At 41.0% G+C, this 26,418-nt stretch overlaps 6 protein-coding genes across 10 annotated transcripts; 3 read left to right on the top strand and 3 right to left on the bottom strand.

The window, feature by feature from the left end:
* Positions 1–1,172: 1,172 nt before the first annotated feature.
* LOC131878052 (ADP-ribosylation factor GTPase-activating protein 2-like) lies at positions 1,173–6,180 on the top strand. 3 transcript variants are annotated; one of them, XR_009372943.1, is made up of 12 exons: positions 1,173–1,406; positions 1,487–1,678; positions 2,670–2,972; positions 3,405–3,434; positions 3,713–3,853; positions 3,920–4,135; positions 4,212–4,462; positions 4,534–4,737; positions 4,807–5,012; positions 5,092–5,219; positions 5,284–5,446; positions 5,680–6,180. XR_009372943.1 is itself a non-coding variant. In XM_059223952.1 (11 exons), the coding sequence occupies exons 1-11, from the start codon at positions 1,338–1,340 to the stop codon at positions 5,695–5,697; spliced, it is 1,758 nt and encodes a 585-aa protein (XP_059079935.1). In that variant the 5' UTR covers positions 1,175–1,337; the 3' UTR covers positions 5,698–6,180. The 3 variants fall into 3 exon arrangements, 1 of the variants encoding a protein (XP_059079935.1); XR_009372944.1 differs by lacking the exon at positions 3,405–3,434 and having other exon boundaries at positions 1,175–1,406; XM_059223952.1 differs by lacking the exon at positions 5,284–5,446 and having other exon boundaries at positions 1,175–1,406.
* Positions 5,829–8,062, bottom strand: LOC131878056 (uncharacterized). The gene is made up of 4 exons (XM_059223958.1): positions 7,165–8,062; positions 6,930–7,091; positions 6,725–6,851; positions 5,829–6,391 (listed from the first exon to the last, which is right to left on the bottom strand). The coding sequence occupies exons 1-4, from the start codon at positions 7,271–7,273 to the stop codon at positions 6,280–6,282; spliced, it is 510 nt and encodes a 169-aa protein (XP_059079941.1). The 5' UTR covers positions 7,274–8,062; the 3' UTR covers positions 5,829–6,279.
* A 6,891-nt stretch (positions 8,063–14,953) lies between these two features.
* Positions 14,954–17,140, bottom strand: LOC131878057 (uncharacterized). The gene is made up of 4 exons (XM_059223959.1): positions 16,912–17,140; positions 16,678–16,839; positions 16,463–16,589; positions 14,954–15,138 (listed from the first exon to the last, which is right to left on the bottom strand). The coding sequence occupies exons 1-4, from the start codon at positions 16,994–16,996 to the stop codon at positions 15,033–15,035; spliced, it is 480 nt and encodes a 159-aa protein (XP_059079942.1). The 5' UTR covers positions 16,997–17,140; the 3' UTR covers positions 14,954–15,032.
* Positions 17,141–18,162: 1,022 nt separating this feature from the next.
* LOC131878055 (isochorismatase domain-containing protein 2-like) lies at positions 18,163–21,503 on the top strand. Of its 2 annotated transcripts, none has more exons than XM_059223955.1 (6): positions 18,163–18,639; positions 18,945–19,157; positions 19,221–20,248; positions 20,380–20,697; positions 20,764–21,132; positions 21,199–21,503. In XM_059223955.1, the coding sequence occupies exons 1-3, from the start codon at positions 18,415–18,417 to the stop codon at positions 19,455–19,457; spliced, it is 675 nt and encodes a 224-aa protein (XP_059079938.1). In that variant the 5' UTR covers positions 18,163–18,414; the 3' UTR covers positions 19,458–20,248; positions 20,380–20,697; positions 20,764–21,132; positions 21,199–21,503. The 2 variants fall into 2 exon arrangements, with proteins under 2 accessions (XP_059079938.1, XP_059079940.1); XM_059223957.1 differs by having other exon boundaries at positions 18,179–18,603.
* On the top strand, positions 20,438–21,381 carry LOC131878133 (uncharacterized). The gene is made up of 4 exons (XM_059224032.1): positions 20,438–20,459; positions 20,504–20,697; positions 20,764–21,132; positions 21,199–21,381. Exons 1-4 carry the CDS (start codon positions 20,438–20,440, stop codon positions 21,379–21,381), a joined length of 768 nt encoding a protein of 255 aa, XP_059080015.1.
* Positions 21,391–23,200, bottom strand: LOC131878054 (deubiquitinase DESI2-like). 2 transcript variants are annotated; one of them, XM_059223954.1, is made up of 3 exons: positions 22,830–23,200; positions 22,599–22,740; positions 21,391–22,531 (listed from the first exon to the last, which is right to left on the bottom strand). In XM_059223954.1, the coding sequence occupies exons 2-3, from the start codon at positions 22,726–22,728 to the stop codon at positions 21,912–21,914; spliced, it is 750 nt and encodes a 249-aa protein (XP_059079937.1). In that variant the 5' UTR covers positions 22,729–22,740; positions 22,830–23,200; the 3' UTR covers positions 21,391–21,911. The 2 variants fall into 2 exon arrangements, with proteins under 2 accessions (XP_059079937.1, XP_059079936.1); XM_059223953.1 differs by having other exon boundaries at positions 22,599–22,763; positions 22,835–23,192.
* Between the last annotated feature and the right edge of the window lie 3,218 nt (positions 23,201–26,418).

Here is a 26,418-nt window from a genome sequence, read left to right as displayed (position 1 = left end):
TGCTTCATTTCATAGTTTGTCTAGGAATGAATTTGAATATCAAATTCAATGCCTTGTTCATTATTGAGGAAAGTTTGATCCAAACAAAATCACAAAACCTTTTATGACCAAGGGCCCCCTCAACAATAACACTAGGCTGCAGAAGAGAATTAATTGTATAGCATAACATTTGTATCATAGGAAAACATGTCCTAATGTCAAACATGACAACAAAGAAAAGGACAATTTCTTGTAAAAAAAAGATACTCAATGGATAACTTAGTAAACTCATTGGTGCGTTCATATTAGGATTCAGCGGCCTTACGTCAGAAAATACAAGCAAAATGTAAACAAGTGCTTACCCGCACTGGTTGAAAGTGCGGGTAAGCAAAATCAGAGAAGTAAGCAATCCCTGTCAAAGTGAAAACGCGATAGAGGCGGGAAATTCAAACTGAAAGGAAATCGTCATTTTCAAGGTCAAAGTTTCCGATGTTCCAGACAATAATCTTGTCCAAAAATGTTATTTCAATGCCACATTTTTGTAGCTGTTTTAGAATCAATCACAATTAGAATCCTTTTTGCATCATACTCTGGGCTAGAAGGAAAAAACGTTCCGACCGGTACATAACTTTCAAGCTAATGTTGGCAAATCCCTTGTGCATTGTAAACTTGATGATGGCCCGAAGCAAAAAAAAACCTGCAAATTGCCCCCATGCTAGATTTCAAAAGAGATTGTGGCTTTTTTCAATTAGTGATCATTTATGAAACAAAATTGAGTGGCTAAGATTAATACAAAAAGAATGTTTCACCTAATTATTACTTCACTAAAGAATTGGCCAAAAGCAAAATTAGTCATCCTTGACAAATGGTGAAATTTCTAAGCTGCCGAGCCCCTCTTATGCTACTAATAAAATGAGCAAAAAAACTACCATTTTTGCTTTCTTGCAACTTGCTGTAGCAAATCTTCTCAACGTGTTTTTGCATTTCACTCAATTTGAAAAAAAAAACATTATGGCAAAAAGGCAACCGTCTTTCCGACGTGGAAGATACCCCATACTGATGGCCTAGGTGGCGCTGAGGCTAAATAGTGCTGTGGACTCGGTGTGACCAAAGCGTTTTTCTTCCACTTGTCACTGAGCTCTGAACATCTAAATCTGACGTCAGCATTCAACAGCAGCTTCCTTCTACTTACATAGAGTCCTGACTTCTGTACCCTTTCTCACTCTTTAGTTCAATCTCATTGTCAGAGTTTTGGCTCGCTCTGCCTCATTGGTCATTGCTTCAGATATTCGACTCCTGGTAAGCCCCACGCCCCTCTCCGTCTGGTCGAGCCAGCCCTCGGGGTCCCCGTCTTCACCATGGAAAATCCCAACAAGGGCGAGATTCAGCAAATCTTCAAACGCCTCCGCTCCGTGGCCACCAACAAGGTGGGTCAATCAATGTGACCTTGAGGGCCTCTAGTGGGCCGGTTGCACTATTTTATCATGATGATTTGACCCTCTTCCAGGTGTGCTTTGATTGCCATGCCAAGAATCCCACATGGGCCAGTATCACGTATGGGATCTTCATTTGCATCGACTGCAGCGGGATTCACCGCTCGTTGGGCGTGCATCTGACGTTTGTGCGGTCCACCCAGTTGGATTCCAATTGGACCTGGCAGCAAATCAGGCAGATGCAATTGGGCGGAAATGCCAATGCCGTGAGTAGATCGATTTGTTTGTATGTATGTCCAATAGGGATGCATGGATATGGCGAAACTCAAACCCAGGACAGGGGTGGTAGGTCTCTCTTTTAATGGAAATATGGGCTCTGTCATCAACTGTGCTATGAGAAGCTTTTTGGACAAAAGAACTGGGTTAGGACCCATGTTTAACGTGAATAACCTTTGTTCAAGTCGACCTAAGGCTAGGCAGGTGTCCTTTGAATAAACTGAGTTTCATCTATGAGTAGATGAGCTGAAAGTCAAACGGAATAGATCGTTTTCACGACGGTCGATTGAATATAGATTGGGAGGATATCTTGAGTTGGCTAGGATACAGGAGGAACCGAGTCTTCCGTATCTTTGCCATTAGTCTCGCTCCATGATCTTTCATGCGTTGAAGGTAACCTTTGAATGTTGTTCAGATCAATTGACTTTAACCACCATTTGTGCCAAATCGGTGCCCACAGCTTATACTTATTCATGTACATGTTTTTTTAGTCAATCACTAAATGGATTTGTTACCCAACTTCGACGTGGTCGAGCCACGGGAATCAGGGCTCTTACGGCTGTTCCAAGTCGACACCGTAAGATTCACACTTCAGTTTAAGGCCAAATACTGAGTTTGGTTGTTGAACGAAATCGTTGGTGATGCCAATTCATGCTACATTGATTCTTTGTCGTACTTTAAAAGATTATAGTGATGAAATTCGTTCAACTCGAAAGCAGTTGCCCAAGAATAGTATTGACCCCGAGACTGCAAGTTCCCTTTCTTCAAATTAGATGACTCATTTCTTTTTCATCCCCGTTTTGAACTTCATTGTGGGAGATGTACAGCCTCCATAGTGCTTTTAGTGGGGCCACGAAACTGGAAAAGTTACATTGAAGGGTTTAACCTATTTTGCATAAAACTAGGTTTCTCTTTGTAGCCTGTTGATCGAAGGAAATGTTGATTTTGTATAAAATACCATCTGAACAATTATGTTTCCAGAACACGTTTTTTCGACAACACAATTGTGTGACCACGGATGCCCAACAGAAATACAAGTCGCGTGCCGCCCAATTGTACCGCGAGAAGCTGCACCATTCGGCGGCTCAGGCCATGCGGCTCCACGGCAACAAGTTGTTCATTGATGGCCCGCAGAATGCCCCGACTACCAACGAAGATAAAGAAGGAGCTGAAGGAGCTGAGGCTCTCTCTGATGCGGATTTTTTCGAGACCGAGGTGAACAAAGCCAGTTCATCATCCAACACGGACTTCAACTCTGAGACGTCGTCCGTGAAGAGTCAAAGTGTAAGTTAAGGACCAAAACGTATACGTATGTTAATTTTGAATCGCCTTCATTGAATGTCTTTTTCGAGTTGTTGAATCGCAAAATCAGTATAAATTAGTAATGTGTCGTTTGGATTGATTTGGTTAGGATCTTGCTGAGTTGAGTAGTACAAGTACTACTACTACTACTAGTAATATATATCAGAGATATATCCGCAAGTTTTACGAGGGTGAATGGCTTGAACGAGACGCAGTTATTACCTATTACCTGCCAGTTAATAGCATTTTCACTCCTTGATTAAAGTTTGAAAAGTTGAGGTAATCAGAATTGCGTTTCCGACGTTGAAATTACATCCTCCGTTTTTTGTTAGATCGATGACTGAATTAGCCATTTTTCTTGTATATTTTTTTCAAGTCTTTATTTCGTTTTCCGCTTGTTCTTTTTTCAATTAGGATGACCTTTCTGAAGATTATTATTTGAGCGTAAGTTGTCCTTGGTTTGTGATACTTTTGGTTGAAACATTTGACCTTTGTTCGCTTTTGAATTAATCCATCTTCATCGCTATGGAAACATTCTCACGATGGCCTTCAAAGCTTTCGTTTTCGATGTCTGCTCATCACGTTTGATTTGTTGCGCGACACTCACACTTGTTTGAATTAGTCACTTGCGAGATCCTCTTAACCGAACTAGAACGCTTCGGTTCGACATTTATTCATTGCGAGTCATTTTTGGAAACAGAGTATTTCTACCCCACTTACAGAACATTGCCAAGAACGGAGATCTCAAACCTGGAGAAGGACCCAACGTTGAAGCTGCTTTGACCATGACTCCGGATCAAGTTCTGAACAAACAAGAACCGCGAAAGTCAACCATTGGCCAACGGAAACCTCAGGGCAAAAAGGTAAGTCTAGTGTCTGAAACGGCCATGGGAAGTCTATAATGATCAAACCATTATGGATTCGTTTAGTTGGGAGCCAAAAAACTGGGCGGAGGTCTGGGAGCCACGAAGGTTAAGAAGGATTTCGCCGAGGTCGAGCGTGAGGCCGAAATGGCCGATCAAGTCCGAACTCGGATGGATGAGGAGAAAAAAGAGATGGCCATGAAGAGCCAGGAGGATCAAGCAAAGGCCGTGGCCTCCATGAGACTGGCATATCAAGATCTATCCGCCCAGCAGAAGAAGAAGGTAAGTGACACCACTCACTCATCCATGTAACAATCAATACACGGATGCAGTACATAATGATTCCTTCCGACATCAGGAAGACAAAATCCGCCAGATAGACCCGAAGAAGGCCTCGGAATTTGAGCGGTTAGGTATGGGCGTGTCGGGCAAATCAGGGGTTAGCCATTCGGCCATAACCGAGTTCGGTTCTATTGAGCAAGAGGAACCTCATGGTGGGCGTTTCGGAGGCGGGCGATCATCGTCGGGTCTGACTCCAACGTATACCAGACAAACGTTTGCTCGCGAGGAGGTTGAAGAGCGTGATGATTTCGGAGGTTTCGGAAACAGGTATGGTTTGCGAGTGAAGCTCCATATGGCAATGAGATCTTAATGATTTGAGGATTGGTTTCATCCCACAGTTGGAAATCGTCTTCCAAGAGCTACGATGATGATTTTGGAGGTCCCTCCCCATTCCGGAAAGCAGCTTCTAGTAGCAACGACTTTGAAGACTCCAATTGGGAGAAGGAGTTTGAAGTCCTGAAAACCACATCCAGTATCGGTTCCAATTCCGCAAAATCCACCAGGAACGAATGGAATAATAACGAACGCCCGGTCCTTAAAAGGTATTATTCATTCAAGATTCAAACATTCTTCATCGAGGCCCGAACGTGAGCGCCATTACTCTTTTCCAGCATGAATCTAGGGTCAATGTCGCAGAGCAATTCCAGTTATGGAACAGATGAAGCTCAGAAGAAGTTCGCGGGAGCCAAATCTATCTCTTCGGATATGTTCTTCGACCAGGACGCTAATGGCGGCCCTGATGCAAATGTAAACAGATTCCAGGGTTCGTCGTCGATTTCAAGCGCCGAATATTTTGGACGGGAAGAGACCCGGCCAGGTGCGAACAATTGCATTATTAGCTAGTAGTTCATGGTCTCATTGGTCATAACCTTGGTTCCTAAAATTGCAAATTGTAGGTGGTTCAAACTATTCCAACATGAATACCCCGGATATGGACGAGGTGAAGGAGAGTGTAAAACAGGGTGTTTCCAAAGTGGCCGGACGATTATCTAACATGGCGTCTGGTGTCATGAACCAGCTCCAGGTAAATATCTAGATAAGTAATCGTTCTATTCAACTTCGAATGTTTTTGATTTGGCTATCCACAGGTTAAGATCCAATCTTTGAAATAGCAATCTGTCCAAGGGTTTTATGTTATAAATGATCAAAGCTAAAGAATGTGCATTTTCCAATTTTCTAATCAGACCAGAATGGGCAGCACAGCAAAATCTACTGAATAGAACCATATGTGTAAGAGGCACTGGGTCCAAGGTACTTTGCTCCTGATTCTGGCTTCCAAAAGAGTTGATCAAAGTTTTCCAAGTTTGAGTGTGTTTTGCAGCAATTGAGAAGATTGGTTTGGGTGTGAACAATTCACTTTTTTAAATTGGAATCCAATTGTCATTCGGCGTGTGGCTTTGGGTTGAAGAGAGCTTTAATTTTATTCATTTTTTTTCATCAATTTCACCTGAAGATGGGTAAAACAATCCGTGTTTCCATTTTAGGATCGGTATGGATATTGAGAGATGGTCGACACACCTCTGAACTGAACTGGATATTCGGCAACACACGAAAGAGAAGGATGTCTTGGACACACCTTTATCACAGCAGCCCAATGATGACCATGTTTTTTTACTCGGTCGTTTTGCCGTGATTGTTGAATATATTGCCAAAAGATCATCTTACCTATCCTTTTGCAATGACAGACCATTAACCAATTCATTATATTTACGGTTTTTTTTTCCTTTTGCATTTTTTATACAGCCAATCACCTCCCAATCAACCTCTTATTCCGACTTTTGTTTTCCATCTTTCTTTCTTGACATCATAGTTCTATCCAAACCGTGTGCTTTTTTTGTTCCCATCATGGTACATATTATATTCTGTATGGTCTTTTCATCATATTCCACTCTGACCTTGGGTCATGACTTTTAGAGTTCTCAGTTCTGAGGACTTAGACGTGATATGCCAGACGCTATGGAAATAAATCTCGTTTGTTGTTTCTACATATGTAACTTTTTTTACGTGGCATTGCATTTTATGAGTAGTAAAGGAATGTATGTAAAAAAGATATATCCTATCGTTGATTTACAAGAACGATGAGATCACAGCCGCTGAAGGAACAGTCTTGAATAGAGAACGGATAACGCCAAAGGTAACCCAGTCATGAGAAGGAAAGATTGGGCCGTGCCTGCACCGTTGCAGCCATCTTTGGATCTAAAAAAGAGGTCAAAATGTACTTTAGTGAAGAGTGTCGAACGATTCCTTTTTTTAATTTTTCATTTTGTAACGATATCTAGGTAGCTCCGTCTTTCATTCGTACTTTAAGATTAAAATGATTGAAGTGTTGTCGTCGTTGTTATTTTTCGACAAGAATCATGATTTTCAAAGGAGAAACTCAGTTGTTGTGTCAGGGATTTATTCAATATTTAACAATTTTTGAATGATGCTTTATTTGATGTTAACCAATAACTATGAAGCATAGTTCAGTTCATCTTAAAAATATGTTTCAAATACTTATAATGTGCAGACACAATGTCTACTCCTTACCTGCAAGTACAATATTCCACATGGATATTATAGGTGCCAGATCTATGGATGCAATATCGTTCATCTCGGCCAATTCCTGGCTCACCCAGCCATGCGCAAGATCGCAAATATCGCCAATTCCCATTCACTGGAAACAAAAAATCGCCCCTTTTCTCAATCACCCCGATCAAACCACCACTTTCGGACCCCGGTGAAAATAAATTACCTTTTTGGCGCACTTTTCGACACATCGTAGATTCTAAGCCGGGCAAATGTTCTCGAGGCTTCTCTTGCTTACAATCTGTGATGGGGAAACTGGTGTTATCAAAAGGATCGGCACATTTGGGATCCCCATCCGACCGACACACCCAACATTTGATGGCGGAAGCTGAAACAACGAAACAAGATCCTGAGTATATCGACACTAAACTCTGGATACGATTTGGTTGTCTTTGACGCACTATCTTGAATGAATATAAGCACAGTGATTGCCGCCAAGAATATGAGACTTAGTCTGGAAAAAGGACTCCAATTGGAGAGCTTCCAACTCGCCAATCGGGAGCGATCCATGTTCTTTGGAGACCGGATCAGGTACAAGGCGTTGTTTCCGATCCGCACTCTGAAAACATTCAGAATGAGCCAAACAGGCGGAGTGAGGCGTCCATCAAGGGTCCTCTTTTTTCAGTTAGGGCTGGTTGTGGGCTGTCTCGATCATACTGGCTTGAAAGTTGGTGGGCTCTCAGCCTCTCATACGACCAACCCCACACAACAGGTAAGTCCATCCATGTAATACCTGACTCTGAGATGCATCTGACGGACGGATGCACAAGTGGTCGGGAGAGGTTGGGCGATCGATTTGAGGAACTTGCTCTTATGTCGAAGGACCATTTATTCCATTCCGTTTGCTTCATTTATTAATGTGAGTTGATCAGAATCAGACGAAACCTGAACATGGGCTGATGATTATTACTGAGCCTTTTCAATAGGAGACAAATTCTGCTCTGCTTACTTAACAACCTTGCGGATTTTGGGAGTGCTGTTTTGAAAAAAATTTAAAAGATGGTGTCACATGTGTTTGTCCCCTCACATATAACTAAAATTTGTAAGACAGTGAGATGAATATGATACGACTTAGTTTACGAGTCAGTTGGGCCAATGCAATATGAAGAAGCCACTCTTCAGCGTATCAATTACGGTAGAACTTCCACTAGTAAGCCGAAACTTTCGCTCGTCATCCAAGAAGATTTACTTTGCTGATTCCGTTGGTCGAAAACGAGACAGTCAAGTCAATGAGAAAGCGCTTTTAAAAAGGGAAATGATTCTCAAACATTATCATCTTGATCGCAAGGATGCTTGGAATATGCACATTGAAGACTATTTTGGACGAAATTATTTATAGCCTTCTTGTTGGCCCTTACTTTCATTCTTCTATTTGAGTGAGGGATTTAAATTACGGCAAACATCAAGATTATGTAAAAAACGGATTTGACATTTCTTGAAATCTTGCAAAATTTTAATATATTCTTTTTAGTTAGTTCAGTTAGTTTTATGCTACTCTTTGAGTTGTTTCATAATGAAATGAGAGGAAGTTCGGAAATGATGTTTCACAAAGATCTGCAACAAGCAAATTACAGTAGTGAATCTTTCGTCATTTGATAAGTTATTTTATGAAAAAGTATTTTGCATCACCAAAAGTCCATGACACTCCTCAGCACCGCATAGACAGTAAAAACGAAGAAAAAATGATAAGCTTATTTCGTGTACAAAAAAAATGTATCCATAGAAAGAACTTGCATCGAATATTGATTCAATATCAGGGTCGGAGAAGCCTTGAAGATGGTATGTCTTCGCCATAAGCAACTAATATATCTTATTGAAAATTACAAGTTCTCATAACGTGCTTCATTGACGTGAAGGTAGAAACATAAAATCATTTAATACATAATTTAATGTTGTCTACTCCTCGCTAACAAGACAAGTCGAATTTGGTCAGCACTCATAGTTATGATGTCTGGTTTCTAAGTTTAGCGTTCGAAGATCGATTTTCCCGCACGAAACATCTCAAAAGTGTTTCCACGTCAAAAACTGGTGGGGATTACATATCCATTTAGCGATACGGAGGCACGCCAAAAGATCCTATTGTAAAATATTTTCGCAACCCTGCTAGTTCATCCACGTTTCAGCTGTCGCGAGCATGGATTTCGTTCAAATCAAAATAAACAACGTCTAGCCGGAAGACATCATACCTTATTAGAACGCACTTCTATGGAAAGTATCCTTCAGCCGGTTTTGTGTGACGACCTCCAACGAAGATGCAGAGCCCGGAGGCCTGGAACTTTCAATTATCACGACCTCAGATGTCGGTCCAGCATAACGAAGGTCATGAAGCCTTGAACGAACTCCTGCACTCCCAACAGGAAAGTTTGGTCGTTACCAAAGCCAATATATTTTTGCCGGATACCGCAATTGTGCCTCAAGAACTTATTCAAGAGTTCAGTCAGGAGACAGAGTTCTATTTCACCCAAGAATTCAAGCCAGAATTGATATTCACCCGCGGTTTCATTGCGAACTTCGTTTTTAATGGTCGTACACTCTTAGTTCCAAGTCAACCAAAACCACCATTGGGTACTTCCTTCTACATTTTCCCCACCAACATGGCTGTCATCGTGTTTCCTAAAGAAAAGCTGGATTCTTTAGGTATCAGTTTTGGCACGATTCTCAAGGAGACTCGGGGTGACTTTGCCGTTTTGGCGTGGAAATTACAAGATCTGGCTCGAAAGCCTAATCAGCTTCGAAAAGTCGAACTATTATTCACCCAAGGACAATTGCAGCTATTCAATCGGGACTATAAATTCGCTTGGCGTCCTAATCAAGATGATATTTGCCCATCCTCCGTGGCTAAATATTTTCATGAGAATGGATGTGCCATTGAGGAGTGTTCCTTGGAGCACAGTTTTAAGCGGCTTACCAATAAATCTGTGCCGAATTGGCTGACAGGTCAAAGCCAAGTCGAGGATGTGATCATGCTGGAGAATTGGTTGGGAGCCGCTCTCTTGGATGTTGACCCTGCTCTTTGTGACATCCCAGGCGAGAAGCTACTACCTTGTGATTCGTCATTGATTGTTAATCTTGATGGCTTAATGGAATTCTCCGCAGTTTCGACTTTATTTCAATCATTGAGAGATCACATGAAAGTTGGGCGATTAGCATTTGTCGTGGTTGTGCTTTCATGCCATCTGCCTTTGCCCAAATTGGAGCAAGCATCTAAAGGAAAGAAAAGCTCGAGGCCCAACGCCTTACGCAAAAACCATCTAACCATAGTGTTGCACGCCAACGGCGATTTCAGCTTTGCCACGACCTGTGGAGAATAAACCACATTTTGTGATCGTCAAGCTAGTTCAAACTGACGCGGATTGTTTATGGGCAATTGCATCATGGAATTTGAAACCTAAAAATGAATGTTTGCATTTTTTTCTCTTTTGGCATTTGTGACGAAACGAAATCCATTTGGCCAATCACGATACATACATCACAGTGATTAAATTAGATTTTGCTTCTTTCATGGTGACAAGTTTCAAATTTTAAAAAGACATGCTTTTGTTATAAGAAGTTCGGTAATACTAAAGTATCAAAATACTAAATCAAAAAGGCAAGTCATTCCCACACCCTCTACTTCTAAAATGGCTGGTTTCAAAGTTATGATGTCAAATGCTGATTTAGCTGACCAAGAGCAGGCCAAAAAATCAAATTTTATGTAATGATTACTACATAACTTGATCAAATTTCCCCGAGTACCCCAAACGCATTTTTGGGCTCAGATTTGGCCAAGCTTCTCTAGAGCGGAAATCTTGAATTCGAAAGCGGGGGGAGATGTCATGAGTTCAACAAATCACACTTGCCTTTCTTCTCATGTTTTTCATGAGCATGCCACTTTTACATGCATTTCCCATTTTACCATTTTGGATCATTAAGTTTCCGGTCATTGAATAAAAAAGTTCACCTAGTCGACAAGATGTTGCGATCCTTTCTATTGATAATTTTCAAGTACAGTAAATTAATGGTTCAGGAGTTTCCGTCCTCATCTCTTGAAGTCTGTGGCTTAGCCAAGCGAGCATGGCCAAGAATGGGATTAATGCAATGCTAACTTACATATATGGTATATGGTAAATACCGCTCATGTATTACTTTTACTTTTCAATGTTGGAGTCAAAATGGTAAAGAAGATTGAATTTAAGCTGGATTCAGGACTCCCTGGGTCAGACCTCACCCTGGTTTTGGATTCAAAGCTTAAGACCTCGGAGGCCCCCTTCCCATCACTGATGTCGAGCAAACAAACATTACCAAAAACTCATTAGCATAGCATGTTGGCACGAAAAATTTCAACCTTAGGATTGCCCTCGCCTATTACCCCCACCTTTTCTCCCATTTCCCTCCTCTTCCTTCAAATTCCCAATCCACCCTATAAACACTCTCCTCCCTAATATTCCTTGCCCCAACCCTATTACCAAAATACTTTCCTATTCTAATGTAGCTGCCCAAACCATTTCCCAAACCCAACCATCCCCATTAGCTCATGCTTTGCCTCCAGTAGAACTTAGCTTTGTTGATAAGCAAGATTTTTACGGTTGGAGAGGATGGTCCGAGATCTTGTGAACTTGGTCCAACAAAGGAGAGGCCCGTAAAGGGGCTTTATTTGAACGTGTATTGTCTGATTTCTAAAAAAGACAGCACAAAAGTTAAGATCTTAGAAGAACTAGCCGTTGAGAGAGAGATTTCATTCATCTCTAAAACAGAAACCTAGCTTCGGCCAGGGGTCTTAGATGCCTATATGTTAGGAATGATTTGCACATTAGTCATGTACAAACGTCGAATGGAGAAGTAGAGGTCTTCATTTGTCATATCCGAGGGCTTGATGTGTCTATTCAAGGACTCTAAAGAGTTTTAGTGTCCTTGCCTTGGTCTATTGTAACAATGTATAGACCCCCTTCTTGTTCAGTAAGCTCTTTTATGTCAGCTCTCCAATTCACTGGAAAAGAGTTGGATAACGCAGTCAGCTCGAAAGTTTAGAGCTAAGTTTCGGCCTTGCACGAGCATATTCGAAGTGATAGGTAACAACAAATCCGGATCTTCCTTAGGTGTTGCAAGGGGTCGGTCGTTGATAATACTTTGGATTTCGACAATGATTGTTCGTAAAATTCGAGTAGAAACGGATTCTCTTTGAAGAGCGATTCGTAAGTGGCGTTTGAGGAGGCCGCACATTCGTTCGGTAACTCCTCGTGTCCAAGGAGCCAAGGGTGTGCTGAATTGCCGAGCAATTGGTGTATTGCCACCCATATCATGATTTTGGACAATATTCATATTCATATTGGTGTCTTGAAGTAGTTGCTTAAGGTTTTTGTCGGCAGAAACAAAGTGTTTTGCTTGATCAGAATAAAACACCTGTGGTCTACCTCGATGCCCAATGAATCGTCGGAAAGCGTTAAGAAATTCAGCAGTTGAGCAATTTTCTATTACTTCCAAATGAATTGTTTGAGAATGAAAGCATGAAAATAAGGCTATCCACACTTTGGTCAAGTCTTTTTGTTGATGGTGACACCGTTTGACAAGGTTATTCCTATTTGTTACGCATGAGCAATCAACCTTGCAGTGAAGTGGACCAATATAATCGACGCCTACATTAGAGAAGCATATTGGGTTGTCCAATCTTAAAGGTGGCAATGGAGACATGCGAGGATTTTCGAACTTGATGTAACGACACATTGGAGTTTTGCAATAATGAACTATCTTCTTGTTGTAATTGAAACCTCCTAGGATCCAAAACGCTCTTCTGAGTTCGTGTTGGGTTCGTTTTTGGCTGAGGTGAAATCTTAGTGTATGGACGTGGAGAATAATTCTCTTTCCAACAATTATTTACGATCCACGGCTTGGAAGATTGGCAGAATTTTTTTCCGGGGATGAAACGAAGTTCTGCATTGAATATATTGTCAAGAATAAAATTAACTCTTCGTTCTTCCCAAAGTCTGCAGTGACCTTTACCTCTTTGAATGCGTTGGAGGTTTAATAAAGAGTCAGTAACGATAAGTATATTTTTGGACTGCATTTTGAATGAATTGGCTACGTATTGGCCTGCAGTTACAGCCATCTTGATTGCTACAATTTCAGCTTGGGCAATGGTTAAAGAATCTTGTAATAAAGCCTTTTCTCTGAGGTTTTTGGGCATGAGTGAGCTTTTGGCAACAGCCATATGGCTCACAAGGACGTTTTTTGTATTTTGACTGACGGTATAGACTGCAACCCCCATTCCAATGTTACTGGCATCGCCAAAGACTGCATGGAATAGGATGTTTCCCCCGACAAATCTTGGAAAAGACAGTTTTTTCAGAAAGGGGATTTGATTGACCCATGCTTGAAACGTGTTAACGGCCTTTTGAGCAATCGGATTTAATGTAAAAATTTCTTTAGTTTCAGCCGTTTTTGTGCGGAGATTTTCATCCCAACTGGTTTTATTGTGCCAAAGGCCAGGTAATATCTGTTTATATTCCATAGCGAAAGGAGCCACGTATCCTTGTGCGTCAAACTCTGGCCAAGGATACAATGTGTCGCCTGGTGATACTTTCCGCTTCAGTATCAAATTGTTGGAATTTGTTATCTAGGTTAAAGTGGAAAGTATCGGTTTTGTGGGTCAAACACTTGACTGGGCAAGGATACAATGTGTCGCCTGGTGATACTTTCTGCTTCAGTATCAAATTGTTGGAATTTGTTATCTAGGNGCTTCAGTATCAAATTGTTGGAATTTGTTATCTAGGTTAAAGTGGAAAGTATCGGTTTTTGTGTTAAATTTCAATCTAAGAATGGAGATCACCTCTGAATGATCTTTTCTTGCTTTGGTTATGTTTTTTAGGATACTCGGGTTGTTTGTTGCCATTTTGTGGCCTTGACAACCGGCCGCTTGCATTATGAAGCGAATATCTTTGGCCAATTTTGCAGTGGATTTGATGGATTACCCCCGTCCCTATGTCATCCATGTATAAATGGTTCAATATGACTTGGACTGCTTCGGGATGGGTTGCTTTCATTGTTTTTGCAGTTTCTTTAATGCACCACATTGCTTGATATGGGCTTGAAACCAATCCAAAGGGCAAAACTGTAAACCGGTACATTTTTGGCCTTCCGTTTTGGAAGTCGTTCCAAATGTATTTTACCATGTCCAGATCTGATTCCAAATTCATGTTGATAATCGTTCTCGCAACCTCTCTTGTCATGTATCGTTGAAATTACGTTGTCGCACTTTTGACACCTTCTAATACCCGTACTTCCTTTACCGAACTCTACACCTTGTCTCTCATATCGATACCCACAACTGATCAACAATACACACAGATACAGAATCAATCCGGTTAGACATACGAAATACGCACGGACTTTACCATGATGTCTTGTGTCTTAAAGTAAAAAAGGGACTAAATAGCCTTCGCACATCTTCCAGCCTCGTCCATTTTCCTAAATTAATGGTATTTAATAGCGTGTTTAAGTTATGAAAACTTTGAAAATAATTGTGTGAATCCCAAGGATTCGTAGCTTCTGGCTGTAACATTACTAGTGACAAAAACGACTCTTGGAAAAAGAGTGTCTATAACTGCAAAAACTGTTTTTAAAATTTTTTTACATTTGGTAAATATGACGTGTAACAAATGACTCCGGTGATTATTTATTTGATCCCATCAGTGTCAACTAAGTCAGTGCATTTAAGAGGGAATAAAAAATCAGGCAGGAACCCTTCACGCGTTTTTCTTTCCCTCGTTTTTTTAAAACAAGGAACTAACGGGAGGGCTAAAAACACGGTACCGTTTCCGTTACTTTTTCATAAAATTAATGCGTTCTTAGATGTAAGAGTTCCCCGGTTTGATTCTCTTCCCCGACTCTTCTCTTGGGGACTTCGAGACGCAGATCACGCCCACAGACGGAGAATTAAACTCATGGAGACTTTGAGACGGTAACCAAGCCTACAGACAGGGTCAAGTAGGACAGGAAGATTTCAATGTTCGAAAGGAGGTTCAAGCGGCTAATCCATCTGAACCATGCATATACTGTATGTCGAGGATGTGATTATGCTTGAAAATTGGTCGGGAGCCGCTCTCTGGGATGTTGACCCTTCTCTTTGTGATATCCCAGGCCAGAAGCTGCGATCTTGTGATCAAACCCCCTTCCTCTTTCAAAAGTTTGTCCACTAACAATTTCCGAAGCAAAACATTAACAAAAGTATACGTTTATTGAACTATTGGGATAACGGTCGTAATAGATGAGTTTGTTGAGGTAAAAAATCAGAAGCTTAAGATTTGATCAGATTGAAAAACAACAGAGAAATGGTCGAAGAGAAGGCAATCAGGAGAAGAAAGGATTGTGATATCCCAGATCCATTGCAGCCATCCCTTGAACTGAAAATGTATTGCAAGGTTCATTAGTATTGATTGATGCTTCGAACACGTGGAGCACATGTTACCATGGCTTAAACCGGTACCGAAAAAAAGTAACTTGTTAACGTTACATTTCATAAAAAGTAACTTGTCAACGTCACTTTTTAGAAAAAGTTACTCGTTACAGTCACTTTTTCAGAAGAAGCTGGTTTAAACTGCAAAAAAAACGTTTTATGCGATTTTTTAAGGCTTAGGAAATATGAAGTGGAACAAATGACAAATATTCAGCGTAGAAGGGTTGGAGGATGAGGGGTTGTTTGATTTTAATCTTTGTCCCTTTTCCAAACCATTTTGGCAGGCCTTTCTCATCTTTTTTCCATGGTTTGAAAAATGTTAACATTATGCAAGTATTCCATTTGTTTAAGGAGAGGAAAAGAAAATCAGTGTTACGATTTGCGGCTAACTGACGGGTTTCTGTCATGCAACTAGTAATGTTATACATCGCAGAAAATGTAAAATGGCAACCCTAGTTGAAGCCTCCCGATTATTTGTTTGATCCCACCCGTGGCAAGTCTAGGGTTTTTGCCAGCTTTTGTTACCGCTTCAAGAAATGTAATCTTCTGTATAAATAAAATGAAATATTTTGATTTTTCTAAATTTCGTCGTTCAAACTTTCTACAATTCTAACCCAAAACTTCCATACATGTAGAGCTAGAGAAGACACGTAGGAAGGAACAAATGTCATCACGTAAATCTGTAAATCTGTTGCAATAAAGAAACAATGATAATGATATTTGGTGTACCAATTTTTTCATTTTCAAACATTGCAATAAAATATTATAATTAGTATATTATAAATATTAGAAAAAAATTCAATCAATTACCTAGTAAATGCAGCGATGTGCCTCGATTTTCTAACATATATTTTCCCATTGTAGCAATTCCTTGCATTATTATATATCTTGTAAATATGCTTTTCTGCGTAGTTTTTACAATCTTTTTTTCACATTTCCCAACATTATTTCGCATTTTCTCAATCTTTACCGGATATTTTTCAACTTAAAAAAAAAACATTTTCAAGGTCAAGTAATTAGTTTTTCTAGTTTCCTCATTTAAAACTTATTCAAATTCTTTTATACAAAGCTAAAGACTTTATGACGCTGAGAAAACCGACATCTCACTCTGTTTCCTAATCTATTTTCAAACTCATGTGAAATTCCAAAATAAAGTGATTTCGAGAAGTGTCTGGGGAACATAACACATCACTATAATAGAAAAATGTCATCTCTTTGAAAACCGAAATGTACCTAACAAATAAAAAGTCAAAAGCCATCCCAACACGAACCTGCAAAGACAATCTAAGATATTCACGTTGTCAGTTCTTGATCCGGCAAAACAATTGCTCTCATCAAGGAGCAATCCGGGTTCATTCAACCAAGCACAAGATCGCATAACTATCCATGTTCCATTGGCTGAAAATGATTTTTCTTCTTCTTTTAATCATGACCGATCAAGATGGTGTTGGTTTTTAATAGAAGGGAGTGGGTAACTTTACAATACCTTTTTGTCCCGATTTACGACACATAACAGTCTCAGTTCCGGTCAAAATATCCTCATGTTTCTCTTGATTGCAATCACTGATGACTTGAGTACGGTTGTCGAATGGATCTGCACAGTTTGGGTCCAAATCCGACCGACACACCCAACATTTGATGGCAGATACTAAGAAACATTTGGGAAAACGTTTGAAGTACGTTTACCGTGGACGATTCATCTGCAATTTTATCAACGTACTTTGTTGGGTTTGTGAGAGAAGAACCACTGACACAAGAAATACCACAGGCCTGGAAATGCGGGATAAAATTTGATTCTGGGCCATGTCTATCTATCAATATATCTTTTATATTAGAACTCCTCTTAGCAAGGAGAAACACCGACGCTTGTCAAAATACTAGGAGGTTATCACTTTTAAAGGCGCCACTATGATCCGAAAACTACATGGTGGTGGACTAGGGCTCTGTATATGAACCTGTTCAACGCTCGTCAGGTCTGCATGATGTTTTACCACCTACACGAGCTGGATTGAGGACCTCGTGATGAAGGGACTTTGTGCCTTGAATTTAACCCAGAGCTTTTCAGTGTATTTGCTCATAAGAATATGTAACTTATACAAACTTCAAACTAATTGATCTTCTAACGGATGAATCTTTTGATTGTATGGTTTTGGTTTTCATGTTTTTTTACCAACCACTACAAAAGATTGCAATTTCTGGTGCTATAAACATGAAACTATCAAAATTGGGACCTTGGATGCTTTGAAACCGGCAAAAAATCTGGGCAATTTCTTCAAAAATATATCAAAAGACTTGATTGCATTTCGACTCGATTCCAGATTCGCCCCAATATTAGTGACAAAGGTTGGGGATTGAGTAACGAAAAAATACTTTCTCCAATTACCTGATGAGCAATGAATTGCGAATCCGGTTTTGTAATGTCTGCAAGCGTTCTACCATTTTGACTAAAATCTCAGTAAGACTCGTTTGATAAGCCTTCAATAAGATCTTTAGGGTCCATGGATGTCACTTGGTCCTTGTTTGTTTCAGTACCAACAATGAGATATTATGTCATTGATTGTATAGATCCCTGTCGAGCGCTCCTGCCTTGTGCGGGCACATGTGTATTTTGTACAAGGATTGAATGAATATTACCATGGGAAGCAAAAGCCCGTTGATGGATGCCAAAATAGAAAATTATCTTCAAAAGACAAGCCTGTACTAAAATTTTCAGCAACGTGTACTTGGATGTGTACTATTGCTAAAAAACCCTAGCCATCAGCTAAAGGAACTGAGCTCGACTGGCTTCTAGTAATGTGAATTGTCTGTTGGGTGTGAATTTCTTGTTATTGCCGAAGTGCCTTCAAATGAATTGCTAGCGCTAAGTTTGATCCGGATTTCGATAATAACAAAGTACTTCATATTTTTTTACGAATCCAGAACCTGATTTTCATGAGACAACGAGTTCAAAACGTTTAAAGTAGCGTAGGAGTTAATCGCTTGGGAATTATCGCCCATGATTGAAATAGTCATTTACGAATATGCAGCCATTTCTTGCTTTAGAATTCATTGAGCTCAATCGCTTATCCGGACTCGAGTCAAGTTTAACGTTTGTAAAAGAGGGCAAAGGGCTTAGCTCAGGTTATCTATCAGCTGTTCACATGAGTGCCGTTGTTCAGTAGATTGTTTGGCTGGCCGCCGAAGAGCTTTGCGAGTGGTGAGGTTTTTGATACAAGTGTTCCACATGGAGGACAATGCGAGGAAATTGGGCCAATTGATCCCAGAGAATTCTGTTCTGTTCGTGTGCGACTTGCAGGAACGATTTGCTCCTTCTATCTTGCATTTTGACACTATCGTGAGCAATGCAGATCGGATGATCCAGATGTCCCAGGTGCTCCACGTGCCCATAATAACCACGGAGCAATACCCAAAGGTTCATTCATTTTCAAAATGTCAAACGAAGCAGGAGGTCAGAACATTTGAACATGTTTTTGTCTTTCTTTTTCGAATACTAGTCTAACTTTTTTCAGATATCAGGCACGAATGTTATGCGCATAATTGCGGTGTTTTAAATGCCAAGAAAAACCTCAGATTTGACAAAGTTCTTGAATTCATAATCATTAGATTGTGGAAGTATTTACCCCATACTATTCTCTTGCTATCATTCTAGACATGATTCTAATCGGCTTATAAATCACTATCTTTGCATTCGTTGCATAATTGCCATGTAAGCTCAGTGTTTTCACCCTCGTTGTATAATAATCACATTTTTAGGGATTGGGGAACACAGTGGCTGCCTTGAAATGTCATCTACACGAAAAACACATCTTCAGCAAAACTCGCTTCACGATGATGATTCCTGAAGTTGAAAACCGATTGGAAGAACTGCGAACTGTGCGGAATGTTGACACGGTCATCCTCGTGGGGATCGAAACCCACGTTTGCATCATTGCCACGTGCCAAGATCTCATTCAGAAGGGTTACAATGTGAGGTTTGCCATTATTAATGTCACTTGTGTAATTTGCCTAAGTATACTGATTCCTTGATAGGTTCACGTTGTAGCGGATGCTTGTTCCAGTCGGACTCAAACGGATCGCCAATTGGCCTTGGAACGGATGAAACAAATTGGGGCTTTCATCAACTCAACGGAGAGCGTGATATTGTCTTTGGCCGGGGATGCGGCTCATCCCCAATTCAAGCAGATCCAAACCTTGATCAAGACGTTGAACCCATCCACCGACCTGGTCCGTGAATCATCGAAAGATGGACTCAAGTGCTTGCTTTAAGTATTAATTAATATTCAGCTTTGAACGTGAATGTAATACAAATATAAAGATATTGGTCGTTTAATCGTTTTGACACCTCTGGCCTCGGTGATGGAATATGGCATGGTATATATTTCCTCTTTTGCCATTTATCTATTGCCCATATGATGCCACACACCTCTTTACTTTTTGTGTGCAGACCTGTAATTTCATTACTATCGCACTGTGGTCAAAAGGCCTCATCCACTTTCGAGAGAAAGACAATTGAAACCTGTTTCTTGCTCGCAGAGCTATAAGCAACAACATTATTTTTTTCTTGTTTCATGTAGTTATAGCTCAGGTTAAAAATTTGTATGCCTTTAAAAATATGAATAAACATGACATTCACACACCTAGATAGTGGAGATTAGAGCACACTTTGGTTGACAAACACGCTACTGAGTAAAGTGTCTTAATCATTTAGTGGTCCTGCCATCCGTTTTAGTTTAAAGCGTTTATAGTTATGTTTTATGGCCTTCGGCAAATTCATAACATGTTTTTGTTGCCTAACAAATGGTTCGGTTGTTTCTGTCAAGATGTAATAAGACATTTTAACCATACCGATCCACCAGTATGGTCCAGCATTTACAATCCATAATTATTTTTCTTAATTCAAACTCGGCTTCAGAGAGGGAGGCATTTTCACCTAGTTTTCATGTAACAGCTGATCAGGCCCTTTCCAAGCACTGCTCCTTACTCATGCACATGACTGGATAGAAGTAAGAAGAGCGAGTGTACCGACCAGGACATGTGGACAAGCATTTAGAAGACGGGTTGGTTCGGAAGTCTCACGCCCTTCAGATAGGCTCGCCTTCATCAATGAAATAAACTGCAAAGTTTTCATTGTGATTACGTGTACCATCCAGGTAAATTTAGTCCCTCTACTTAAAGAGTTGGTTGGTAGGTTTCAGCACGAAAATAGAGATTGAGAAATATGGCTCCATCCGTGATTACTTTGAACCATGGTCAAGCCAAGGACTCCTCGTGAGAGATTTACCTCTATGGAGCCACTTTGACGTCTTGGAAAGTGGAGGGCGTCGAGAACATCTTTGTCAGTTCCAAGGCTATCAAGGATGGGAGCAAGGCCATTCGGGGAGGGATCCCGGTTTGCTTTCCCTCATTTGGTCCGTGGGAGCATGGCCCTCAACACGGATTTGCCCGATCCACTGTGTGGGCCATGGATAAGGAACCCGAAACGGATCCGAATACCGGTGACGTCAAGGTCAGTCTCCGTCAATGATGAGCGATACTTATGCATAGTTTGTGGAGTTAATTGGTTTCTCTCCAGGTGATGTTGTCCTTGAAAGATGACGAGAAAATCCGCGAAACATGGAACTACCCATTTCAATTTCTATACACATTCACGCTGAAGGCCAGAGACCTGATCTTGGACGTGAACGTGGCCAACCAAGGCGAAAGAGACCTTGAGTTTACGTTTGCCCTTCATACGTATTACAAGGTACCAGATGTGACCCAATGCACCATCAGTGGTCTTCAAGGTTTGACCTATCTGGATAAGACGGATGGAGGCAAGGCCAAAAAGGAAGAGGCTGACGAAGTGAAACTCTCGAGCTTCGCCGACAGAGTTTATCAGAAATCCCCCGATTCCGTGGTATTGAGGGGCCTTCAAGGGGGCCGTGCCTTGACACTTACCAAGGTCAGCGTTGATATCTCAACAGCCTTATGGGTAAAAATGTAAATGCAGTTTCTTTTATACCCCTAGACCAACTTGACAGATACGGTGGTCTGGAATCCTTGGGCCGAGAATGCCAAAAACATGGCCGATTTTGGAGACGACGAATACACTAGCATGATCTGCGTGGAAGCCGTTCAATTTACGGAGCCCGTTTCCGTGAAACCAAACTCTCACTGGCAGGCTACTCATTCCCTCGCTGTTATGGATTAAGACGACGAATTCAAAGTGCATAATAATCAATAAGCCCATGTATTATTATTCGCTCATTAATCACGCGTTTCGATAGAAATGTGGAAAATTGTCCATGGACGCTCAATAAAATCTCGTTTGCATTCTTGGGTGTTCGTGCGATACGATGGTGAATGTCACACATCTCGTTTGGCTTCAATTCCGGAGTTGCTGAAGGTTGAATCTTCTGAGACGCACGCAAACTTAACGAAAGTGTTCGAGGTCATGCAACTAGGTAGGATTTGACAATACTAACAGTTTCAGATAGAGTTCGAGAGAGAAAGAGAGGGAGGATAAATGGGAGAAAGAGACAAAAATCGATTTACCTACTTGAACTAGAAGCTCTGACGTTGGAAATTGGGATATGAATCACAACAGCAAGGATGAAAAGCATAAATCGATCGGGATGCAGTCTGGATCAATAAGAGTTGTATAAATATAAAATAGGTTTCTCAACATTGCGGGCGCAACTCGTGGCGATCCCCGTTTGGAAGATGAACAATACTCCAATCTCAATCCTGTTGCTTCTTATTCCGCGAGTGTGCCGGACTCCCACCCCCACTACTCGTTCCACCTCCAATGGATCCGTTTCCGAATCCAAAACCGCGTGCGAATTCACTTTTTAGCCGAGCCACGGTGGGCGATAATACGTCTTCCGAAGCGGTCGTCACATCCGTCACTGATGTGGTGGGCGTGGTCACACTGTGCTGTCGCGCCTCTATGGTGTGTTCCAGGGCATTGGGCGTGAGCCATTCTTTGGGCAAGCATCTTTGGAGAAACGGGACACAGGTCGAGAAATAGGCGAGTCGGTTGACCCACGAGGGGATATCTCGGCCTGTTAGAATCTGACTGAGAGCACCCGAGAAATGATTGCAATTTCGATGCATGAGGTGATATCGGTCTCCCCGAAAGTCTTTGCCTAACTCCTCCATGATTTTTTCCACGTCTTGCGAGCGGAAATCCGTATTGCCCAAATGAATACATTGCTTATACTTGAACTGTTCGCCCAATTCCTCGGCACGTCGAGGCAGGATGTCAAACACGCCCGAGAAAGGAAAGGGATGACCACCATAAGCATATTCGCGACCATATACCTCGACACCGGAATGGTACACGCCCATACCCATGTTACCTAGAACAATCAGACAATCAATGATTCCAATGATCAACATACCCAATAATGTACGAGTGAACCCTACCCGTGTAATCGTTGGTCCAGAACATATCATAGATGTTCAATATAACGGGCTCACCGGGTGCGCTCTTCATATCTTCACTAGCCTCAATCCCAAGGGGGATCCCGTTCATGGAACACGACTCACCGTTCATGGTTTCCCTCTGCTAACTTAACGGAGTCAAAGCAGCTGTTCAATACAAATGAAAAAGTCTCTCTCTGAAAATAAAAAAAGAATTCCACATTAATCATTTACCTCACCTAAATTATATGGATAGCTTTCTTGATGTTTATAAGATTGGTATTGAATGTGTGAAGAAAGGAGAGGGATTGGCCACAAGACGCTGTGATTCACAGGTTTTTCATCCTTCTGATCCTTAAGAGGGTCGTTGTAGGCTACGTGGAGGATATTTTGTGGTTGGAGAGATCCCTACGTGTGGCTGGAGGTCGACACATAGTGAGAATGAACAACACCGGGATCTTGGAACAGGGATGGAGATGATCGCCACGGATCGACCAATGTTTAAATCCAGTCCTCTCTGTGAAGGTCACTTCGACTTCATCATCATCACTGTGACTGTCGTTGCGTTTAGAAACTCTTTTCAGAAGAGAAGCGACACTCACTTGACTACATTCCTTTTTGGGAAGGATATATTTTTGTTGTTTGCGGTTTAAGATAGTTTGATTCAACAAAAAGCTACATGGGGTAAGCGCATTATGAAAAGTACACCTAACCTGGTGACCTAACCTAAAATGTTAATTAATGATGGTTTTTTTTTGTCACACGGCCCAAAGAAAACGGGAAGAGGCACGATAGATTGCTACATAAACTGCTCTTGCCTTGCCTTGAACGCAATTTCTTTTCCGGACATTATGCGACCCGAGGCACTGATTAAGAGTAAGATTTTGATAGAATTAGTCAAAAACAAGACAAATGCTTTATAATTCAATAAAAAGGAATTGGCCCAATCGGCCCTTTATTTGCTAGCGGCTGAATGACAAAGCGCCCTCTGGAGTGCAGAACGTAAAACATATTCTGTGCAACGTAAGGGGGCTATGGGTGGCAAATAACACAGTCCGTTCTGAATGTACCACATTTGAGAAAGATCACGAAATTGTGTGCTCATTGTATGGTCTTTTGGTAAGTACTGGATTCAGTCTTATCTTAGAGAATGTGATCAATCGAAAGTCTAATGTCAACCAAGAGCAATTATTTAAAAGCTGAGTGTTTTCCGTTTGGACACCTCGCTCCTCCAACACCGCGAACTCCTGGAACTCCAACTCCAAAATATAATTAAATACTAGTTCAGAGTTAGATTGTAACATAATAACAAGACCGGCATTGCAAAATTTATAGCAAGAGTATTCTGCTAAGAGCAAACTTAATATCCATTCTTTAAATCAAATGAATTTATTGATTTGTCTAAATATAGAACTCTAATTGTGTTCAAATGCTCGCTGTCAACGATGTTGTCAGAGGTCTGTAGTAAGGCAAAATGTGCTTGCCCCCTGCCCAAGTAGCCAAGGCTCGATCCAAACCAGCCACGCCAGGAAATCGGACGTGAGCTTTCCATTCAGGTTTCTCGCAGGACAAAAACTTAACTTCCGACTTGCTTTCCCCTTTTTGTGTCTTGCACGGAACAGAAGCTCGATTTCATGGAATCAATCAAGGACCACTTTATTTTCATCGGACTCCTATCCTTTTCAACCATTCGCCAGGAACCGTTTGACGATAAATTCATGTACCTAGATGGAGGGTGAACCAATCTGACAAGCGAATGTGAGGTTCCTCAGAACCCACCAATTCGAAAGAATTGCATTGAAATCTTCCCACTAATGAATTGTAAGAACTTTAAACCAAACACTGACTGAACATTCATTGGTTAGAGCAACATTATTATGTTCCATGCGGATGATTGATGTTTGTGGCCGAGGAGTTGTGTAAAATTGAAGGCACGTGCAAACTTGAAATGATAGATCTCAACTATCCATTGTGACCTTTCGATTGGTTTATTGGTTCTTTTTGAATCGTGCCAAGGTCCAAGATACGTAATGCCAGGGAACTATCCGGCAGGCAACGTCATTCATGCTTTTTTCGGACTTCCTTATTGCTGGGGTTTGTGATCGATCGCCAACAGGTCAAGACGAAAAACGCATCCATATTACTTACCTTTACTATATTAAAGACCTTACTAAAATCACTTTATATATTGATAATCTTATGATAATTTCATCACTAATATGGGCCATATTTCTGCAGTTCCATCTCAAGGGATATCAGGGATATCTTTTGGTTAATTTCCTTCAAGCTATGAAGACTAATCGGCGAGAGTACGACCTAACATCACGCAAGGATAAGGGAATACATGGATGAAGAAGCTCTTGGTGAAAGCATTACATATCCGGTTCTAGGCAAGCCAATAAGCTTATTTTGTAACCAACCTTGGCTTATGGCAATCTGAAGCCTAGGTAAGAGTTTTCAAAACGATTGAAAGAGTACTGTAGAGCTTAGAGCAATTTAAGACATACGTACCACAGTCATTGTTACGATGTACGAACTCGCTTCACCACAATCGTTCTTTTGGACGATTGTGATATCAATTTTCCTATTCGGACATTTAGGCAAGCGTCGGTACCAGCAAACAAACTTGCCTGCCAATGGCAGTGATGCAAAATTGGGGTTTCAAGTTAGCTTGAACGAAGCTGACTTTTCCTCATAAGGCAATCTGAATAAAGGGTCAGCTTCTCAAAAACGTGCTTGAAGCCCCAAACTTGCATCACTGACACTGGTACCAGCAAACAAACGAACCTGTCAGAGCTTGCCTAAACGTCCCCATAGCAAAGCCTCAATCGTGTCGATATTTGCTGCCTTGTTAATTATTTCAACATATACCTAATTTGTCTTATCAAGAAAAATCCAGTGGCTTAACTACGATCCAATATCGTAGGTGTAACTAATTGCGTAAGCCTGGAAAACTAGGGTTATGTTTGAAACATAAGCTTGTTAGGATATTTGCAGGATGTTGAAAAATACCACAGAAGCTTCTAGTTGACAGTTCTGACGTTGCTTTTTGGGTCGTATCGTACCTTCACGGATTCATTCACACTAGTGGAAGGAAATTTCAAAAAAATACACCCGCTGAAAATACAAAAAATGGCTCAAATTGGTAACAAGATCATGGACAACATTCACAGTTAGGGTTTATATTTTTGCAACGCCTGAATGCTGCTTTGCGTAGCTTGAGCTAAAGAGGGGGGTGCACTAGCATTTTTTTGCGGACTCCCTTACCGCTACCGGGATTGGAATCCCAGAAGTTCAAGACGAGAAGATTATTTATTTTACTTGACTTTTATTTATATATATTATTTGATCGACCAACGAATTAGAGAGGGTTGGGCTGATTTGCTAATCCTTGAATATAAGGTTGATCCGGAATTTTTGTCAAAAACTTGTCCAAGTCTGATTTAAATCCTGCTACTGGATCAACGCCTACATAAACCCTACGAATATTTGAGGGCAGCAAATTGAACAATGAAGGAGCTCGAAAAGAAGAGAGTTGGACTTCATTGTTTTAACTAGCCTGGATTCTCGAGGCTTGAAGGTGCTCTCAAAACGCACGTTAAGCCTCTACGGTCACTACAATTGACCCTAAATCCTGGGTTGGGACAAAGCTCATGAATGCTTTTGAAAACGTACAATATCAGATACTTTTCGTACCTTCTGTGAACACTGTACAATCCCAACCTTTCTAACTCTCCCAATACGAGAGCTCTCTATATCTTCAATTTCCTAGAAAAACATCTTTGGACCTGCTCGAGATTTTGCAAACCTGCTGAACTGATTG

Source organism: Tigriopus californicus, chromosome 3 (assembly GCF_007210705.1).
Source record: "Tigriopus californicus strain San Diego chromosome 3, Tcal_SD_v2.1, whole genome shotgun sequence".
In the NCBI taxonomy this organism is placed as follows: Eukaryota; Metazoa; Arthropoda; class Copepoda; order Harpacticoida; family Harpacticidae; genus Tigriopus; species Tigriopus californicus.
Note: the sequence above shows the minus strand (reverse complement) of the source record. Positions and strands in the feature narration are given on the sequence as shown.

Coding starts and splice junctions, on each gene's coding strand:
- LOC131878055 (XM_059223955.1), top strand. CDS start 18,415: ATGGAGGACAATGCGAGGAAATTGGGCCAATTGATCCCAGAGAATTCT. Junction 18,640..18,944: donor AATGTCAAACGAAGCAGGAG/GTCAGAACATTT, acceptor TCACATTTTTAG/GGATTGGGGAACACAGTGGC. Junction 19,158..19,220: donor TCATTCAGAAGGGTTACAAT/GTGAGGTTTGCC, acceptor ATTCCTTGATAG/GTTCACGTTGTAGCGGATGC.
- LOC131878052 (XM_059223952.1), top strand. CDS start 1,338: ATGGAAAATCCCAACAAGGGCGAGATTCAGCAAATCTTCAAACGCCTC. Junction 3,854..3,919: donor GGAAACCTCAGGGCAAAAAG/GTAAGTCTAGTG, acceptor GGATTCGTTTAG/TTGGGAGCCAAAAAACTGGG. Junction 4,738..4,806: donor GAACGCCCGGTCCTTAAAAG/GTATTATTCATT, acceptor ACTCTTTTCCAG/CATGAATCTAGGGTCAATGT.
- LOC131878054 (XM_059223954.1), bottom strand. CDS start 22,728: ATGAACGGTGAGTCGTGTTCCATGAACGGGATCCCCCTTGGGATTGAG. Junction 22,532..22,598: donor CTGGACCAACGATTACACGG/GTAGGGTTCACT, acceptor TGATTGTTCTAG/GTAACATGGGTATGGGCGTG.
- LOC131878133 (XM_059224032.1), top strand. CDS start 20,438: ATGGTCAAGCCAAGGACTCCTC. Junction 20,460..20,503: donor GGTCAAGCCAAGGACTCCTC/GTGAGAGATTTA, acceptor CGTCTTGGAAAG/TGGAGGGCGTCGAGAACATC. Junction 20,698..20,763: donor CGAATACCGGTGACGTCAAG/GTCAGTCTCCGT, acceptor GTTTCTCTCCAG/GTGATGTTGTCCTTGAAAGA.
- LOC131878057 (XM_059223959.1), bottom strand. CDS start 16,996: ATGGCCCAGAATCAAATTTTATCCCGCATTTCCAGGCCTGTGGTATTT. Junction 16,840..16,911: donor TCTCTCACAAACCCAACAAA/GTACGTTGATAA, acceptor AATGTTTCTTAG/TATCTGCCATCAAATGTTGG. Junction 16,590..16,677: donor TCGTAAATCGGGACAAAAAG/GTATTGTAAAGT, acceptor AATCATTTTCAG/CCAATGGAACATGGATAGTT.
- LOC131878056 (XM_059223958.1), bottom strand. CDS start 7,273: ATGGATCGCTCCCGATTGGCGAGTTGGAAGCTCTCCAATTGGAGTCCT. Junction 7,092..7,164: donor GCTTATATTCATTCAAGATA/GTGCGTCAAAGA, acceptor TCGTTGTTTCAG/CTTCCGCCATCAAATGTTGG. Junction 6,392..6,724: donor GTGGAATATTGTACTTGCAG/GTAAGGAGTAGA, acceptor CCTCTTTTTTAG/ATCCAAAGATGGCTGCAACG.